Here is a 20,300-nt window from a genome sequence, read left to right on the forward strand (position 1 = left end):
TACCCTATGTTTTGTTGTTGCATGTCTGTATCATTATGTAACTCGAGTATTACTGTATCAAATAAACAGAAAATATTCTAGTTTCCATTTGAAACTATGAAAGGGCTGGAAGTGGAACTGAAAATGCATACATGTACAGTATACAAGTAACATGCATGTACTCTGGAGAATAACCCATACAATATCTTAACCTCACTGGTAATCTTGAACTTTAGCGTGTTAAATTCATAGCTCAGAATCCAGTGACATTCTTTACTTATTTTTGATACAAGTCTATGTAAGCTGTTAGTATTAGTAAGCAAGCCAAAGAACATTTGTCGTGAAATTAATTGACGGATTGAGCTTCAAACTTGAGCGTAATTAATTAATTTGGTTGTTCAATCGACGAAAATGCACCGAAAATGGCGTACGTTGTCAACCATGGGACATCATTTACACAAAAGAGTTGTCTCCCTTGTTCGCTCACACGGATAATTCCTTCTTTGACCCATGTAAACTTCTTCTTCTTCTTCTTCTGCGTTCGTGGGCTGAAACTCCCACGTACACTCGTGTTTTTTGCACGAGTGGAATTTCACGTGTATGACCGTTTTTTACCCCGCCATTTAGGCAGCCATACGCCGTTTTCGGAGGAAGCATGCTGGGTATTTTCGTGTTTCTATAACCCACCGAACTCTGACATGGATTACAGGATCTTTTTCGTGCGCACTTGGTCTTGTGCTTGCGTGTACACACAGGGATGTTCGGACACCAAGGAGAGTCTGCACACAAAGATGACTCTGAAAAATAAATCTCTCGCCGAACGTGGGGACGAACTCACGCTGACAGCGGCCAATTGGATACAAATCCAGCACGCTACCGACTGAGCTACATCCCCGCCGACCCATGTAAACGAAATGCATTCGCACAGTTCATTGGAGTTCATTCCGTAACTTAAAAGGGATCTAAAATGACTTGTTATGATTACAAGTGCAGGTTGTACAAATTTGGAGACTTAAAGTTAAATGCCTCTGAATTCTGAGCTATGAATTTAACACGCTAAAGTTCAAGATTACCCTTAACCTTATCATTCCGTGCTTTTATCATCTGTGTGAAATATACCCATGAAAAGATGTATTACTGATATGCAGCATATGATACAAATAATATATAATAATATAAATTTAATTTAACATTTGTTCACTGAGAGATGGGCAGCAGTCCAAAGACACAAACAGGCTCACATATTTTGGAATCAAAGTCTGACTGAGGATGATTCGTTTCCTTGTAAACTAAAGCTTGAAATTGTATCTGTCTTACTGTTTACTCTTTTTCTGCCACCGAACTCTAACTGAACAACTTAACTGTAACTAGTGTAAGTTCTGATTATTCTTTTAGGTCTACAGCGTATGCTTAAAGGCAATTATGCAAGTGAATCTGTGAATATTCTTAATTAAGCTTTCCTTGCACTCTTGAGAATCAGAACTCTATTACAACTGATGATTGTGTCGATACATTTTGTGAAGCCAAAAAACGCTCAGAGTTGAATCAGTTACTGATGATTCTGATCTGATACTGTGTCCGCTATTATCAAGTTGGGACTGTGTGAAAGCCCTCCATTCTCGTCATTCATCTTCGCGTGTCATTAACGTGACTACTGGTGTTTCAGTTATTCACTGTCGGGTCATTTTACTCGTTGAATTTGAGTTAATCTGCTCTGGTTAATTCTTGTTACTCTTAAGTCTACTTATTTCTCTTTGTGTAAAGTAGTGTAGCTTTTTTTCTCTCTTTGTTTTGTCTTTCGTTTGAGTTTGACACCAAGTGTTAAACTCCATTGGTCGCATCTCTGTGTGTATCTGTGTATAGTATAATTCAATATTTTCTCCTTATCGATTATTGATTACTTTTGCTGTTTTAAAGTAATTTTGATTTTCTTTTTTTTCTTTTTTTTTTCTTTTCTTCTTAAAACGTGAAAACACTGTTTTGAGATTTATCATGAGTAATTCTTCTACCTCATGGCCCACAAAAGAGGGTCTTCGTATTGGACACCTTAATATCAACCATGCAATTAATAAATTACACGAAGTTTCCACCATGCTTTTAAACTCAGGAACACATTTTCATGTTATGGGGTTTACAGAATCAAGACTATCTGACACTATTTCGGATTCTGAGGTTTGTGTTCCAGGTTACAGTGTTGTACGCAGAAACCCCCAACAATGTAAAGAAACTGGATTGCTCGTGTATATAAGTGAATCATTGACCTACACACGTTTAACACATTTAGAACAGTTTGTGGAATCCGTCTGGATCGAGGTCAAATTAAAAAAGGCACCTCCAATGCTTATTGGTTTCTGCTATAGAAATCCAGCAGAACGTGTAAACTGGACGGACAAATGTTCACATATATGTTAGATGCTGCTTTGTTAGAATCAAAAGAAACCATTCTCTTAGGAGATTTTAACATTGATTTATTAAAACAAAATAAACCATGGTTAGATATGTTCAACCTTTATGATCTCAAACAAGTCGTGAACACCCCTACTAGGGTTACTGCATCTACAAGCACTTTGATAGATCATGTCTATGTTTCTAACACCCGTAACGTTGCAGAAGTTTGTGTTCCAACCAGCGGCTGTAGTGATCATTTTCCTGTTTGTCTCACGTGGTCAAGAAAGGGTGTAAAAATCCCCAAAGTTGGTCACAAGACAGTAAAGTACCGCTCCTTTACTAAATTTAACGAGAACGCTTTTCTTGTAGACTTAAGTAATTCTTCTCTCTCTGATGTTTATAATTATACGGGTCCTGATGATGCAATAACACACTGGATAAATGTCTTTACAGAAATATACGATAAACATGCCCCGTGGAGAATTAAGAGAGTCAAGCAAATAGTAAAACCTAAATGGTTTGATACTGAATTACAAGATGCTATTGGCCATCGTGATTTCTTAAAATCAGTTGGCAAGGAAGCAGAGTATAGAGAACAGAGAAATAAAGTAAACTCACTTAAACGAACAAAAAAAATTAAGTACTTTCATGACCTAGCGTCATCAAAGCAAAATTCAAAGAATATATGGAAAGCAATAAATGAACTTACAAATAAAACGATTGCCAGTCATTCAAGTTGTGTTAAGGACATATCCCCTGATGATTTAAACACGCATTTTTCTAAAATAGCTGAAAAAATTATTACAAATGACAAATCCAATTTGAACAATTTGAAAGTGTTAGAAGAATATTGTGAGTCGAAACAAGTTTCAAGTCAGGCGAATATTCCTCTACTTACAGTACCTGAAGTTTTTTACGCACTTACACACCTTAAGCAAACAGGCTCCCGGGGAATCGACGGCCTCGATGGTAGGATTCTTAAATTGTCAGCCCCTGTAATTTCTGAAACACTCACTTACCTTTATAATCTTTGTTTAGACAAAAATTATTTCCCAGTCGCCCTGAAACAGGCTAAAGTCATTCCTCTGTTTAAATCAGGTGATAAAAAAGACCCATCAAACTATAGGCCAATTTCAATATTGTCTGTTTTATCAAAACCACTTGAAAAACACATTAACAAACATATTCTAATGCATCTTAACCAAAACAATTTACTTCACCCTAAACAATCGGGTTTTAGAGCTAACCATTCCTGCCATACTGCCTTAGTTTCTCTTGTTGATCAATGGCTGGAGAAAATAAACGACAATGAATTCTGTGGTGCCATTTTTGTTGATTTTGCTAAAGCCTTTGACGTTATTGATCACACGTTATTACTGAGAAAATTTGCATTGTATGGCGTCGGAATCGAAACTGTCAAACTTATTAGTTCATTTCTCACCGGCAGACAACAGACTGTACTAACAAACGCCTCGGCGTCGAGCATGCAAGAAGTAAAATACGGTGTACCACAAGGATCGGTTTTAGGACCCCTCCTCTTCTCTATATACATTAATGACCTCCCCCTACATATTCAAAATGTATGTGAACTTTTTGCAGATGACACCACAATTCACTCCAGCAACACAAATGTAACTCGCTTATCAGAATCACTTCAAAGGAGTTTAAACCAGTTGACAGAGTGGACTGAACTAAACCATATGTCTCTTAACCCAAAGAAAACCAAATATATGGTCATAACAACAAGACAAAAACGCCAGAATATTTGTTCAGCTGGTCCTGCTTTAATGATAGATGGTGAAATAGTGGAAAAAGTCGACCATCACAAACTGCTGGGTGTTAATATCGATAACAACTTGTCTTGGTCAACCCACATAGAGCAACTTAGTAAAGTGGTGTCTAAGAAAGTGTATCTCTTATCTAGAATTAAACACTTCCTGAACTGCCAAACCAGAAAGTTATTCTTCATTGCTCATATTCAATCTGTTATTGATTACGCATCCACTCTATGGGACTCCGCAAGTGAAAATTCCTTAAAACCACTCAGCAGATTACATAAAAGAGCGCTAAAAGTAGTATTACTAAAGCACACTACCCTCACAGAGTTAGACTACATACATTTAGGGATCTTACCTCTAAAGTCAAGACTGCTTTTTAACAAAGGAATCTTTATGCATAAAATCATATCCGAAACTCTACCCCAAACCATTTGTTCAAAGTTCTCTTTGAAGAATTCACACCACCTTATGAAATTTAACACTCCTCTTCCTAGGATAGACTTATTTAAGTCTAGTCTAGTTTATTCAGGTGGCCGTCTCTGGAACGCTCTTCCGAATGCCTTACGGGAAGCTACCAGCACAGATTCTTTCAAAAACAAATATATATCCCATTTAATGAAAATAGTATATTCTTGATTGTTATGTCCTTTGGGACACGGTCACTCACTTTTGATTTATTGTTTTGTTCACGAAATTATGATGTTCTGCATAATATTCATTGTCTTGCAGAGTTGATGTACTATTGCATAGTATTCTGACTCTAATTGACTTGCAAATTTTTTCTTTGCACCTTGTCATGAACATTTATAAACTACAATGTTTCATATAATGCACTTATGTACATAAACTTATACTGTTTTACTAATTATGTAAGTATATGTAGTAGTAGTTATTATAGTATATTTAGTCCCTCTTTAGGGCGAGGGCCAAATGCAAAAAAGTACACCAATGCTTATTCTGTTACACTCGTAAAATAAAGAATTGTCATTGTCATTGTCATTGTCATTGTCAGAATGCCTTAAAATTGGGAGGAAATGGTCAACAGAAAAGTCAGAATAAATAAATGCAACATACCCTGCATGTCCACCACCCCTGCCGGTGTTGCAGAAACCTATTACACACCCTTCGAAATCTCAGTTCCAAACACACTGAATGGAAAGAGCATGCTTTACTGGTCATGCTAAATTTAGTTACAAACATTCTACCAAACCGGTTGGACAAGTTGTTGTCTGCCACAATGGGGGCGGCCATATTGTCTGTGAGTTTTTAAAATGTATGATCGGAATTGTTTACCGAAACAAGTATTATACGGGGTTTAAAAGTTGCAATTAGTCACTCTATTTAGGCGCATATTTGCTTCTATGTTTATACATTGATGAAGAAACTTTAGTTATATGCCGTTTGTACAGTAATTGTTTGATTTTTATATATTGCTATTGAATTCTTAGTTTGTTTGTGTCCCGATGTAGAGTTTGTAGTTGGTGTTCGTCAAAGATGGCGGGTAGTGTGAACGAAAGTAGCACAATGCCAGTTCTATTTTTGTGACTTGCTGGACCGGTATGGGACGGTGGTTCCAAAGGATCGTTATCCGGTCCTGCCCAAGTAGGAATGGGTGTGCTGAAGGGTGGGAAGCTGTGTTTACTGTTAATGTTGTGATTTGTCTTGGAGCTTGTTCTGGAACCTATCTTTCGGACTGACAGTAACTTTTGCCAGGTACTCAGCACCGTAGAAGTGATGTATTTTAGTTCTTTTGACTCCAACCAGAGTTTCAGTGTAATTATTATTTGTTTTGAGCAGACACCGAAATTGCCTCTTACTTCTAGTTGAAGTCCATGCAGCGATATTAACTGGTTGAAAACGCGAATGCAGTACTTGCAGGTCTCAACTGTACTTTGTCTTTGGTACCTGCAGACTTGTACTAATTAAGTTGTAGTTGCACATTCGATTTAAAAATGGCAATATCGGTAATCGGTAATTTGCTAGCATTATGTTATTTTGTGATTATTATTTCTTAAGTACCACTAGGTAGAGTGAAATTTCTGTGTTATACAGAATCAAACAAATAGAAAGATTTTTGTTCTGTGACTGTGACTGTGAGTAAGTGTTTGTTAGTTGTAACAGTATATGATATATTTCTCCTGTTTTTGTGTCTCATTCAGGTCATAGCAGAGACGACAGAGAATGCTGTTTGTCGTCAGCATTGCAGTGCTCTGTGGTTTGTAATTGTGTTTTTATATTTAGTCAAGTTTTGACTAAATATTTTAACATCGAGGGGGAATCGAAACGAGGGTCGTGGTGTATGTGCGTGTGTCTGTGTGTGTGTGTAGAGCGATTCAGACTAAACTACTGGACCGATCTTTATGAAATTTGACATGAGAGTTCCTGGGTATGAAATCCCCGAACGTTTTTTTCATTTTTTTGATAAATGTCTTTGATGACGTCATATCCGGCTTTTCGTGAAAGTTGAGGCGGCACTGTCACGCCCTCATTTTTCAACCAAATTGGTTGAAATTTTGGTCAAGTAATCTTCGACGAAGCCCGGACTTCGGTATTGCATTTCAGCTTGGTGGCTTAAAAATTAATTAATGACTTTGGTCATTAAAAATCTGAAAATTGTAAAAAAAAAATAAAAATTTATAAAACGATCCAAATTTACGTTTATCTTATTCTCCATCATTTGCTGATTCCAAAAACATATAAATATGTTATATTCGGATTAAAAACAAGCTCTGAAAATTAAATATATAAAAATTATTATCAAAATTATTTTTTCGAAATCAATTTAAAAACACTTTCATCTTATTCCTTGTCGGTTCCTGATTCCAAAAACATATAGATATGATATGTTTGGATTAAAAACACGCTCAGAAAGTTAAAACAAAGAGAGGTACAGAAAAGCGTGCTATCCTTCTTAGCGCAACTACTACCCCGCTCTTCTTGTCACTTTCACTGCCTTTGCCATGAGCGGTGGACTGACGATGCTACGAGTATACGGTCTTGCTGAAAAATGGCATTGCGTTCAGTTTCATTCTGTGAGTTCGACAGCTACTTCACTAAATATTGTATTTTCGCCTTACCCGACTTGTTTACATTTAGTCAAGTTTTGACTAAATATTTTAACATAGAGGGGGAATCGAAACGAGGGTCGTGGTGTATGTGCGTGTGTGTGTCTGTCTGTGTGTCTGTCTGTGTGTGTGTGTGTAGAGCGATTCAGACTAAACTACTGGACCGATCTTTATGAAATTTGACATGAGAGTTCCTGGGTATGAAATCCCCGAACTTTTTTTTCATTTTTTTGATAAATGTCTTTGATGACGTCATATCCGGCTTTTCGTGAAAGTTGAGGCGGCACTGTCACGCCCTCATTTTTCAACCAAATTGGTTGAAATTTTGGTCAAGTAATCTTCGACGAAGCCCGGACTTCGGTATTGCATTTCAGCTTGGTGGCTTAAAAATTAATTAATGACTTTGGTCATTAAAAATCTGAAAATTGTAAAAAAAAATAAAAAGTTATAAAACGATCCAAATTTACGTTTATCTTATTCTCCATCATTTGCTGATTCCAAAAACATATAAATATGTTATATTCGGATTAAAAACAAGCTCTGAAAATTAAATATATAAAAATTATTATCAAAATTAAATTGTCGAAATCAATTTAAAAACACTTTCATCTTATTCCTTGTCGGTTCCTGATTCCAAAAACATATAGATATGATATGTTTGGATTAAAAACACGCTCAGAAAGTTAAAACAAAGAGAGGTACAGAAAAGCGTGCTATCCTTCTTAGCGCAACTACTACCCCGCTCTTCTTGTCAATTTCACTGCCTTTGCCATGAGCGGTGGACTGACGATGCTACGAGTATACGGTCTTGCTGAAAAATGGCATTGCGTTCAGTTTCATTCTGTGAGTTCGACAGTTACTTGACTAAATATTGTATTTTCGCCTTACGCGACTTGTTTATATTTTTAGTGAATTATATGTATAATGGGTTTGCATGAATGAATATTGTTCAAATCCGAAGACTCAGTAAACGCCTTATTAGTACTGGTAGTAGTAGTAGTGGTTAGGGACTGGATTAGTATCCATAATCCTCGCAGCTTTTTTCGCGTCCCATCTCATTATCAAATTTGTTGCAGGTCAATCATATTAACATGCTCAAAGTCTTATTTACTCAATATCAATTATCGTACAAATAAAGTGACTCAGTCATAAGTTTTTGTATGTCCAGCAGATTTTTGAAAGTGTTAATAGTTTGTGCATTTTTAACAACATCAGACAGGTTTGAGACAGGTTTTACTATTAGTATTACTTTATTTTATGGTAACTATATATAGTGTATAAACTATAATTATTTCAAACAAACATTCTGTGAAGAAAAAAAACCATCACATATAAAACACAAGAATGTAATGTGCTGCATGACTAATTTTAATTTTGAAAAGAGTTTATATTGTGGCCCCTTAAATTGTACTTTTTATTTTTTTTATTTTCCCTTCAAGCTATAGATACATTATAATGGTGTGTGTGAAGAAATCGTAGCGGACATCCATTTTTGATTCACCTGAGTAATTGGTGAGAACATGTATTACTCCTCGAAATAGGATTCAATATAATTATATGTGTCCATCCATATGGACGACCGGACAGCTGTCCATCCATGGACAAAAAACTTAACGTTGAGGTTATCTTGGTACTTTTTAAAGCTAGACTTCTGAAACTGATTTGGACACTTTTAGTGTTTGATGATCTCATGGACTTGATGAAGTGATCCCAGTTTGGTTGACCCATGTCAAATTTTGGGGTCACAGCGGGGTCATGCATGTTCGTTTCCTGAAAACTTAATGTTGAGGTTATCTTGGATGTTTTTGAAGCCAAAGCTTTTGATACTAATTACTATGCACACTTCTAGGGTTTGATAATCTCCCAATTTGAAGTAAGTTTGATTGACCGTCGTCAAATTTTTGGGTCACATGTTTGATTCATAATAACTTAACATTGACGTTTTCGCAGGCGTTTTTGAAGCTAGAGCTTTGAAACGTTGAACACTTCATGGGTTTGATAATCTACTGAGGCGACCCTAGTTTGGTTGACCCCTGTCACATTTTGTAGTCAAAGCGGGGTCATGTTCGTAATTTTAAGCTTTACAATTACATTGACAGTATTGGTGTTAACCGGTAATTACCGGTATTTTACTGGTTGAATGAAATGAGAAAATACCGGAACAAAATTGGCTGCTAGTATGACCTACCGGTTTATTTTTAGAACTACCGTTGGTTTTTTTCGCTGGTTAGACAACAAAACCAGTGCTTTGAGTTGGGGACTCTAAGAACTGGTTCCAATGACCAGCCTACCTTTTTTTTCTGGAATGTTTGCTGCATCATACAAGTTTGCGTACCGGTTTGAAAAAATACTGGCGCCACTACTGCATTGAGTTTTCTAAGTTATTTTGGTAGCAAAAGCCTCCAAATTTCAGGAAGTTGTATTTGTTGGTAATCAGCAGACATGACCAAAATGTGGCTTGTTTTCATCAAATTTTAGAGTCCCAGCATTTTTTATTGAAAATGTTTGCTGCAAAAGATTTTCACCACTAAAAATGTCCACTGAGCCATCAAGGATAAATCTTGACCTAATCAAGATATGGTGTTATTGCTTGATTTGGTCACAGTCTTGGCTAGACGATTAGTGATGACATCATGTTATGATTGCATAGTGTCATGTCAGACACATGCAGTGAAATCATCTTTTTAAGACCTAAACTTGGAAAAAAAGAGGTAAAATCATGTTTTAAAAACGGAGTCTTAAATTTAAAATGGAGGGTAAACTTTCAGGGATTATGAATTGAAAATCTGAGCAAACTGGGTCTTGAATGGACTAATCATGGGGTAGCTAAGGGGTTTTAAAAGGGAGGGAGTCTTCTATTGGGTAGGAACTAGGATGGTCCGGTGAGGGGTAAGAAGGGAGAGACTAAAGTCTTCTATCGGATGGGGAGAGGGGAGGTGTCTAAAACGATGGGGGTTCCACTGTAAGTGTAATGAGAAATGATGGAGATTCATGTAAGCATTAGCTTTTCTTGTTCATCTATATATATATACACGACTTGTGTCTGTCTGTGTGTCTGTTCGCGATGCACGGCCAAAGTTCTCGATGGATCTGCTTCAAATTTGGTAGGCATATTCAGGCACACCCCGGACATAACCTGGTCGATGAGAATGTTCAACACGTGCTCTCAGCGCGCAGCGCTGAACCGATTTTGGTTTGCGCGCTGAACCGATTTGGTTTTTCTCTGGATCCATTCCCAGTAACTCTTCCTTATCTTCTCCAGTGTTTTCAGCCGCGTTTATCTCCCTTCCTCCGAGCGGTGCGCCGGCAAAGCCGTCCCGGGTATTCGGCACGACTTCTTCCCGGCGCAGCCGTACCCGGCGAAGCGGGTATTCATCTAGTATAATTTAATATGCACTCTAGCCTTGATCTTGACATAACAGGTCCTTGTTTCTGTTTTTATTGCAGCATTGTTTGCTCCTTCACATCAGCAAAGTAGTAAGTTTTTTTTAACATATATATATATTCTAAAACAAGTTGGTAATGTTGAACTTTAGCATTGTAAATTCTGATAGCCCACAATCCAGTAGCATTTTTGACTTTATTTTGTAAACAAGTCGCTTTGTCAAAGCAAAGAACAATTCTTGTGAAAATAATTGACTGATTGGGCCCCAAAATTAAGCATAATTATTTAATGATTGAGGAAAATTAAGCTGCCATGGTTGTCTCTCTTTGCATACATCTCACATATATATGATAAACATAGTTGTCTCCCTTCCTGGTTATGCCCACATTTTCTTTCCAAACCCCATGTAAATGAAAGCCATCCGTACAGTTCTTTCCGTTACTTGAAAGGTAACTAAAATTACTTTTTATTCTTACAAGATCAAGTTCTGCAAAATTAAAGTCGAAAAACGTTTCTGAATTTTTAACACTAAAGTTCAACATAACCCTGATCGGTGATGTTTAGGGAAAGTAGTTACTCCATACCTGAGAGTGAGAGAGACTGATTGCATGACAGTGGGCTACATCAAGTGACTGAATGTATTACATACTTTTAGTTACCAATGCTTTGGAATAGTTGCTGTTGCAGATGTGTGGTTGTGTTGAGGTTTACACAATGTTGTTTCCAAATGAGAAAAGCAGACCTGTTTACCCATACGATTTCGCCATATTTTGTACGGAAAGTTGCTGTTACACGACACTTGAGATTGCCACAAGTTCTCAAACGTCGTATAGTTGTGTTCTTTTATTCTAGGTCGCCCGTCTTCGCAGCAACAGAAAACAACTCGTCAAATTGAGTTCGAGGATTTATTCAGCATTCAATACATACAACTGCACAACGTAGCAGAACTCAAATAGAAGCTTTTTTTTATACAAATCGCGCTGGCATATATAGTAAATACTCAATCTCGAGAATATTCCAGACCGAACATGAAACAACTACATTATACGAGCCGTGCATAGACTAAACTAGCGACATTCTCTGTGACGTACATCAAAAGGGCCGACGCACTTAATCCGAACGAACGCCACGAACTCACACTAAGAACAGCATGGTAAACAACTTGTTTTGACAGGACTAGAAAGTTCACCTGCATTCTCGTCCAAGCATAAATATTGTGTTTACACAATATAATATCGGTACTTTCCCACAAAGTAAAAATAAGTCAACCACATGCAACACACAAAACCGAACGAAAGCTCAGCAACGGTAGCGTTTCCTAACATTACCCCCAACACCAGAAGAAATTTACCTAATTTCTTTCAATCATTGAAACGCTACCTGTACACATATTATGTATACATAACAGATTGAAATCCAGGTATGTACTTTAGTCTGTTGGAGAATGAACACAGTTTTACTGACATACTCGGCTGAGAAAATCTGCTCCAACATTGTCTGAACCTTTGATCGATTCTACTCGCATATCAAAGTTCTGCAAGTACATCACCCACCTCATGATACGATTATTCACAAACTTCGCAGAGTTCAGGTAGGTGAGGGGTTTGTGATCAGTCTGAAGCACGAATTTCACCCCTTGGAGGTAGAGTTCAAATTTCTTGATTCCCCACACGATGGCTAAACACTCTTTCTCCATGGTCGAGTAGTTCTTCTCGGCTCCTGACAGCTTCTTGCTGGCATAGCTGACCGGAAACGGTTTACCTCCATGCTCTTGCATCAGCATGGCGCCGATCCCTTCGTCCGATGCGTCTGTACGCAAGATGAACTCTTTGGCAGTATCAGGAAGGCGTAGCACCGGGTCTCGTGACATCAGGTCGCGCACGGTCTGGTATGCCTTCTCCTGAGCTGGTCCCCAGAGTATTCGGTTGGGGCATCCTTTTCGGGTCATGTCCGACAAAGGCGCCGTTATGGCGGCGAAGTTTGGAATGAACTCTCTGTAGTACCCAGCCAATCCAAGGAAGGATCGCACCTGCTTCTTGGTTTCAGGACGTGGCGCATTGAGGATCTTGGTGACGTTTTCCAACAAAAGCCCCTTTTGACCTTCCTTCAGTGAATGACCTATGAAGTCAACGTTGTCGGTCCCCAAAATGCACTTGCTGGGTCTCACGGTCAGATTGGCTTTTGTCAGGCGGGAAAACAATTCCCTCAAAGTCTCCAGATGCTCCTCAAAGGTCTCCGTGTGGACTAGCAGATCATCCCAGTAGTACACAACATTCTTCATTCCTTTGAGCATTTTTCGCATTCCCCTCGTAAGGGTAGCACCACTGTTCACCATGCCAAAAGGCATCCGCAGGCACTCATACGTTCCGTCTGGAGTTGCAAAGGCGGTCTTTGGTATGTCCTCTTCGCGCACAGGAATTTGCCAATATCCCTTGCTGAGATCGATCTTTGAGAAGATCTTACTGCCAGTCAACCGTCGGAACAGATCAGCCGCCGTCGGCATTGGTTCAGGGTCAAACACGGTGATCTTATTCACTTTCCTGAAGTCAATGCATACCCTGTTTGTACCGTCTTTCTTCTTGACAACAACAACGGGAGATGAGTAAGGGGATGATGATTCACGGATGACCCCCATCTTCAACATGTTGTCGATGTCCTTCTTCAAGGATTCCCGAGCCTGAAACGGGATAGGGTATGGTTTTGAGCGAACAGGAACGTCAGATGTGAGGTGGACTTCATGTTCGACCAAGGACGTAGAGCCTGGAACATCAGAAAACCTATGGGTGAAGTCGCCCATAAAATCATGCAGCTCCTTCTGCTGATCTTCTGTCAGGTCAGGTCCTAGCTTGACGTCATCCACTCCCTCTTTCTTGTGGAGGTCTCCCAACTCCAGTAGTTCCTCACCGTCGAACTCGTCTAGTTCGGCTGGTTCTTCCGCACTTGCTGCGACCTGTACTGCTTCCGGAGGTCTCTCCACATACAGTTTCAGGAGGTTAGCGTGGTAGATCTTGGACTTCTTGCCGACATTCACCTTGTAGTCGTTGATCCCCACCACGGCCTCAACCTCGTATGGGCCTTTCCACTGCATCAGTAGTTTGTTGTGATCAGTGGGAAGCAGTATCAGCACTTTGTTACCTGGTGTAAACTTCCTGTTTACGGCTTTGCGGTCGTAGTAGTGCTTTCCGCTATCCTGAGACTTTCTCAAGTTTTCTCTCGCAATCTCGAGAGTCTCCTCCAGTTTCTCTCGCAACTCGAACACGTACTGGTAACTGTTCTTCACTTCAGGTGTGTCCACATCTTTCGTCCACAATTCCTTTAGTATCTGCATCGGGCCTCTCACGGTCCGCCCGTACATCAGCTCGAACGGGGAGAATCCAGTGGACTCTTGTGGCACCTCCCTGTATGCAAACAGCAAGGCATTGATGTAGCGATGCCACTGCCTTGGCTGCTCACTGCATAGTTTCTTCAGCGTGGACTTCAGCGTCGCATTGAATTTTTCTACCAGCCCATTGCACATCGGGTGATAGGGTGTCGTAGTCAAGTGACGAATGCTCAGCAGCCTGTTGACCTCTTCCATGCATTCAGAGACAAACTGTGTCCCCAGGTCTGTGAGGATCTCTTCAGGAACCCCAATTCTGCTGAAAATGTCCACAAGTGCCTCGGCAACAGTCTCGGTGTCAATTTTCTTCAGAGGCACGGCTTCTGGGTACCTGGTTGCATAGTCTACCAGGGTCAGTACCCAACGATGACCCTCTTCACTTGGCGGTTTGATCTCGCCGATGAGGTCAATGGCCACCCTCTTGAAAGGTCGGTCGATCAAAGGCATCTTCTGCAACGGCACTTTCGGGACCCTTCCTCGAGGTATGGTTTTCTGGCAAATATCGCACGATCGGCAGAATCGAGTCACATCTGCATGCAGTCCTGGCCAGTAAAACGCAGCCTGGATTCTGTCCGATGTCTTCTTGACCCCCAGGTGACCTCCCATAATAGAGTCGTGGGCCACCTCCATCACCTGGCGCCTAAGTGGTTGAGGCACCAGAACTTGACGTAATGGCTTCCCACCGTTGACTCTCGCGTGCTGGAACACTCTGTACAGAATCTTGGCCTTCACTTCAAAGTGCACAGTGCCTTCGCCCTTAGTCATCTCCTTGACAGGACGACTCCTGTACTTTGTTAAGGTCGAATCAGCTTCCTGTAGCTGAATCAGCTGATCCCTGTCCACGACAGCAGTTGCAGAGCTGTTGGTGACCCTGAGTGGCGTAGTTGTTTTGTCCTTCTTCGCCTGGGCTCTGGTCGTCACAGCGCTTACAACCTGCGGCTGGTCGCGGCGATGCACAGTTGCTCTGTCATCTCGTAACAGTTCGCTGATATCTTCATTCGCGAATGGCAGTGGGTCTTCCTCCTCAACAGCAGGCTGAGCTGAGCCCATTCTCCATTCGACATCAGGGTCATCAGGACGTCTCGCACCCCCAATGTTCCCAATTAATAGATCGTACAAGGGCTTCTTCAGGCAGACGGCCTCAACTTCTCCGGTGAAGTATGGAGTATCGATCTGGATTTTTACCACTGGTGCCTTCACGCATTTGCTGTCAGCCATGAGCGTCCACTTGAAGTCACCAGTGAACTTCTCTGTTGGCACCAGATCCTCTTTGACGATGACCCCATTGCAGCCCGAATCTCTGAGAACAGTCACTTCCTGCTTCTCAACAAATCCCTTCGACACGGGCATGTTCGACACTGACACAGCTGCGCTGGCGACGACAGAGATTGACTTGCCATTGGCGAGTAGAAGCTGGCCATCAGAAATACATTCTTCCACGTCCAATGGTGTAGCCACTTGCTCGGCAGCCCTTGGAAGTATGACGCTGCTCGCACATACTTGTTGGTTCGAGCCACTCGTTTGCCTCTTGTTGTCGTAATATCTCCGTCGATGTTCTTGCGCTTTGTCATTGACATGTCCGTTATTTTTCTTTTGGGGACAGTTAGCGACTCGGTGGCCCTTGGCATTGCAAAGGAAACACGTTATGTTCTGCCCTTCATTGGATGATGGTGCGGACTCAGTTTGTCCCTTGGCAGGTTGGTTTGCCTGGTTCCCGCTCTTCTGGAAAGGTTTCGATGACTTTGACGTCCCCAGGGTCCTTCCATGAGCAATAAGATAACGCTCAGCAGCATCAGTAATGTCCTTCAAACCCTGCAGTTTTTGCTCTTCCAAGCGGGTCGCCAGGTCCTTCGGGCAGGCATTAAGGAACTGCTCCTTCACGATCAAGTCCCGCAGACTCTCGTATGACTGCTCTTCACCTGATAACTCCACCCACTTCTGCAGGTATGACGACAGGCGCTCCACAAACTGGCTCGGTGTCTCTCCAGACAATGGCTGGCATTCGCGGAAGCGTTGACGGTAGCCCCTTTCAGTGAAGTTGTAGCAACGCAACAGAGCTTCCTTCAGCACATCATAGTCTCTGGCGTCATCATTTGAGAGTCTAGTGTAGACCTCAAGTGCTGCCCCAGTCAGATGTGCGCTGAGTAGAATCGCCCAGTCGTCGCGCTGCCATCTAGCACTCTCAGCGAACCTCTCGAATCTTGCAAGGTAGCAGTCGATCTGGTCCTTCCCGTCAGCGAATGCTGGAAGTTTCGGTGCCCTGTGTAACATTTGCTGCTGGTTATCTCTTTGGCGTGGTGCCTCGTGCTCATTTTGAACACGCACCATTTCTGTTTGAAGCTCTAAGCGTTTCGTCTCCATTTCTATCTGGAGCTCTAAGCGTTTCAGCTCAATTTGCCTTTCTTCACGCTGTGCTTCTCTTTCTCTTTCTTTTTCTTCACGCTGCGCTTGTCTTTCTTCACGCTGCGCTTGTCTTTCTTCACGCTGCGCCAGCAGTCGTGTCTGGGACTCGACGAACTCCGTCAGCTGCTTGCCTTTCAGTCCCAGTTCAACTCCTTTTTCCCAGAACTCAGCCATTCTGGTCTTTTCCGGTGCGTTCGTCTGTATTCTTTCACAGCCCCGAACGTAGACGAATGTAGTCTTCTAAAAGAACACAGTCTCTACTGCACCTCCGATGCTTCTCTCGTCGCTGTTCACCTTCGTAGACGCAGGCTGCCACCCTCCTCGTCTAACGTGACGGCGCACTCTGCTCACGATACGTACACGACGTACCCCAGTCGTATTTCGTAGTATTAATGCACTAGCTCCGCGACGAAGTCCGTCTCGTCCAAACGGCAGCTAACCTCTGTAATCCCGATACACTCCGGCGTCGCTCACCGTACCGAGCTGCGGCGATTACCAAACTCTTCACCAGTCACACCGAATCCACGGTTCCGTAGTCTCAATACTGATCCCTCAGGATACACCCGATTGATGGCTACCTCCTGTGACTGTCTTGACTGTCTTTGTTGCCGGAAAACCCTTGGCGTTAAACGTAGATCCTTGGCTTGGCCCCCAATTGTTACACGACACTTGAGATTGCCACAAGTTCTCAAACGTCGTATAGTTGTGTTCTTTTATTCTAGGTCGCCCGTCTTCGCAGCAACAGAAAACAACTCGTCAAATTGAGTTCGAGGATTTATTCAGCATTCAATACATACAACTGCACAACGTAGCAGAACTCAAATAGAAGCTTTTTTTTATACAAATCGCGCTGGCATATATAGTAAATACTCAATCTCGAGAATATTCCAGACCGAACATGAAACAACTACATTATACGAGCCGTGCATGGACTAAACTAGCGACATTCTCTGTGACGTACATCAAAAGGGCCGACGCACTTAATCCGAACGAACGCCACGAACTCACACTAAGAACAGCATGGTAAACGACTTGTTTTGACAGGACTAGAAAGTTCACCTGCATTCTCGTCCAAGCATAAATATTGTGTTTACACAATATAATATCGGTACTTTCCCACAAAGTAAAAATAAGTCAACCACATGCAACACACAAAACCGAACGAAAGCTCAGCAACGGTAGCGTTTCCTAACAGTTGCCAAGGATACGACCAATACGTTTGGAGAGGAAAAAATATGACGATCGTAAAAAAAATCAAGTTTGATCGTGATCACAAAATGGAAGAAGAAATCAAAAGTAGGTTGCCAAACCTGTTATCGCGATAGCCCAGTGGATAAAATCCAGCTTTGACGATTAGTCAATATAATCATGTGAGACATGATATTACGAGATTTTATCTGTCGCTATTGTTGTCGTCTGTTTTGGGAGACTTAGCTGTGGCATATGTGGACACAAACATGTGTTCAGTCGGTTAACATGTTAACCAGATGAGGAATACTATTTTGCACTGGTACATACACCTCGGAAATGAAAATGTTATTGCTGCCCTTGAAGCAATAGCTCATGAACGTTTCTTGTGAGTTGAAAAATACGCTCAATATTTTGAAAATACACTGAATCTCGGTGAAAAGTACACAAAAGTCAAAGTGTGGGTAAACATGTCTGGAAAAGGGTCACCTAGTGTTGTGGTCTTTAGTACATAGCTGCAACATTCTGGCAGGGCCCCAGCTCCACGATCTAAAATGAATGCAGTATAGGTGCCTTGACTTGATGCAAGTAAAATTTTAATGGACTCTCCCTGCCCTCTTCAAACAAAGATAGGACATCTGACCGACACCTGACAATATGAATTGGACATTTGAGGCAATTAATCGGACTATGATCGATGTCCAACGCCGAACAACAACCATGAAACGGTGCAAAAAACTGACTACAGGATTTTTCTAAGTTTCTTTCTTGTTTTTCTCTTTTTCTTTTTTTGCTTAAAGGCAAAGTGTCTGTAGTGTAGTTTAAATCAAGCAAAAGTATGCAAGTTATATACCAGCCAAATTTAGGGGTACATGTATCAACCACAGAGTTAGTCATAAGGCCTAAAAAAAAAATAGGTGTGGTTACGGTAACCCGACCTACCCTATTTTTAGGGGCCGAGCCTATAATTTTTTATTACATTTGTCAAAAAAACACCCCAAAAACCAAGAAAACGAGTGCAGAAAATGCAATGAAAGCGAAAGCGCTCGAGTCGCACACTTATTTCCCTGTCAAGTAGGTTTAATTTGTACACATCAGAAAAAAAAGTTTAAAAAAAAAAGAAAAGTGATTGCCTACCTTCCTACCCTAATTTTTTTGGCTATGTTACCTTAACCACACCTATTTTTTTTGGTGGCCTAAATCGTCAGCAGCATTACATTTTATTTATATTTCCTTATGACAATGATCTGTGATCATGTAAATTATGTAAATGTATGCTTGTAATTGATGAAACTAATTCCAGTACGTATCAGCTGTTTCTTTTTTAAAGTAAGCAGACTTACTTTCCCTTATTGGTTCTATTAAAGGGCAGCTGTCGGGTTGCCTGGTCTCAAAAATGCGCGGAGTCGCGTGCAAAAACGCGTTTAAGAGTTTTCCGAGTTGATTCAACTAAAGACTGTTGATTTGGTCCAGAAGAAGACACTTTCATCATTAGTTTGAAACCATTAAAATGCGTGAAACTTTCTGCTAGTTCTCACAATCCGCAAAAAAACGAAGCAGTTGGCAGGCCGAAACGACTCAAAATCCGCGACCGACAACTCTGTCAGCACAAGAAAGACGCCGCAGCGTTAGCCTTGCTGTGACGTCACTCGAGGAAGCCGATAAGGCCGCTGTGAAGTTTACAGTACAATGTTGACTACAGCTGGACATCTGTAATGCTGTACGCGTGATTGATTCTTGCACAAAGTAAAGTATTAGGATGGTGGTATCTTCTCAAGACCCACGTTCCCATTTTCTCTTCTTTGATCTGACCGACTGCAACCTTTACAAGTCATTTCTAAAGTGGTTCACATGCTGTTGCTACTCCTCCAGTCCACCCGGTTAAACCATAAAGTTGCTCAACCACAGACCCTCGTGTCCCTTGTCAGCAGACACTGTACACTTATGAAGAAGGTCCGCTTGAGGTGTCACACCAATTACCGTGTACGTGTGAGGTACTGAATTCAAGACAAAAGCCAACTCTGTCGGTGGGAAAATCTAGGAAAGAGATGATGATAATACATCTTCAGTTACTCACTCAAGTAGATAGACGAGATAAGATAAAGGGAAGAGAGACGGAGACAAAGATGAAACAGTGGATCTAGTGTGGAGAATGGGGGAGGGGGGTTCGGCCGCAAAAAATCAAAGATGAATTTGTCAAACTGTGTTTGTGATGGTTATCATGTGTGTGTGTGTGTGTGTGTGTGTGTGTGTGTGTGTGTGTGTGTGTGTGTGTGTGTGTGCGTGTGTGTGTGTGTGTGTGTGTGTGTGTGTGTGTGTGTGTGTGTGTGTGTGTGTGTGTGTGTGTGTGTGATAACACGTATGTGTGTGTGTGTGTCTGTGTATATGTGTGATAACACGTGTGTGTGTGTGTGTGTGTTTGTGTGTGTGTGTTTGTGTTCCTCGACGCGTGACAATATCTGCCAATAAGTTGAACAAAAACAGGGTTCAAGTGGAACAAAAGCAGGAGGGGGACGGAAGACATGTTATGAACTCCGTTTTTTGAGTCACTTGAGAAAAAGTGACTCTATGTAATCGGTCAGTGTTAGTCTGTCCGGCCGGCCGTCCGGCCGGCCGTCCGTAGACACCACCTTAACGTTGGACTTTTCTCGGAAACTATCAAAGCGATCGGGCTCATATTTTGTTTAGTCGTGACCTCCAATGACCTCTACACTTTAACGATGGTTTCGTTGACC

General features: G+C 41.2%; 2 protein-coding genes across 2 annotated transcripts in view; one reads left to right on the plus strand and one right to left on the minus strand.

The window, feature by feature from the left end:
* Positions 1-5,337, minus strand: part of LOC138958775 (cadherin-87A-like) — a 91,106-nt gene extending 85,769 nt beyond the window's left edge. Inside the window, exon 1 of the mRNA XM_070330058.1 lies at positions 5,220-5,337. Coding sequence (XP_070186159.1) covers positions 5,220-5,226 — 7 coding nt within the window. The 5' untranslated portion in view covers positions 5,227-5,337. The remainder of the gene's footprint in view (positions 1-5,219) is intronic.
* Positions 5,338-5,714: 377 nt separating this feature from the next.
* Positions 5,715-20,300, plus strand: part of LOC138958778 (cadherin-87A-like) — a 100,216-nt gene continuing 85,630 nt past the window's right edge. Inside the window, exons 1-3 of the mRNA XM_070330070.1 lie at positions 5,715-5,858; positions 6,305-6,360; positions 10,658-10,687. Coding sequence (XP_070186171.1) covers positions 6,327-6,360; positions 10,658-10,687 — 64 coding nt within the window. The 5' untranslated portion in view covers positions 5,715-5,858; positions 6,305-6,326. The remainder of the gene's footprint in view (positions 5,859-6,304; positions 6,361-10,657; positions 10,688-20,300) is intronic.

The sequence above is a fragment of the Littorina saxatilis genome, linkage group LG2 (genome assembly GCF_037325665.1).
Source record: "Littorina saxatilis isolate snail1 linkage group LG2, US_GU_Lsax_2.0, whole genome shotgun sequence".
Classification (NCBI taxonomy): Eukaryota; Metazoa; Mollusca; class Gastropoda; order Littorinimorpha; family Littorinidae; genus Littorina; species Littorina saxatilis.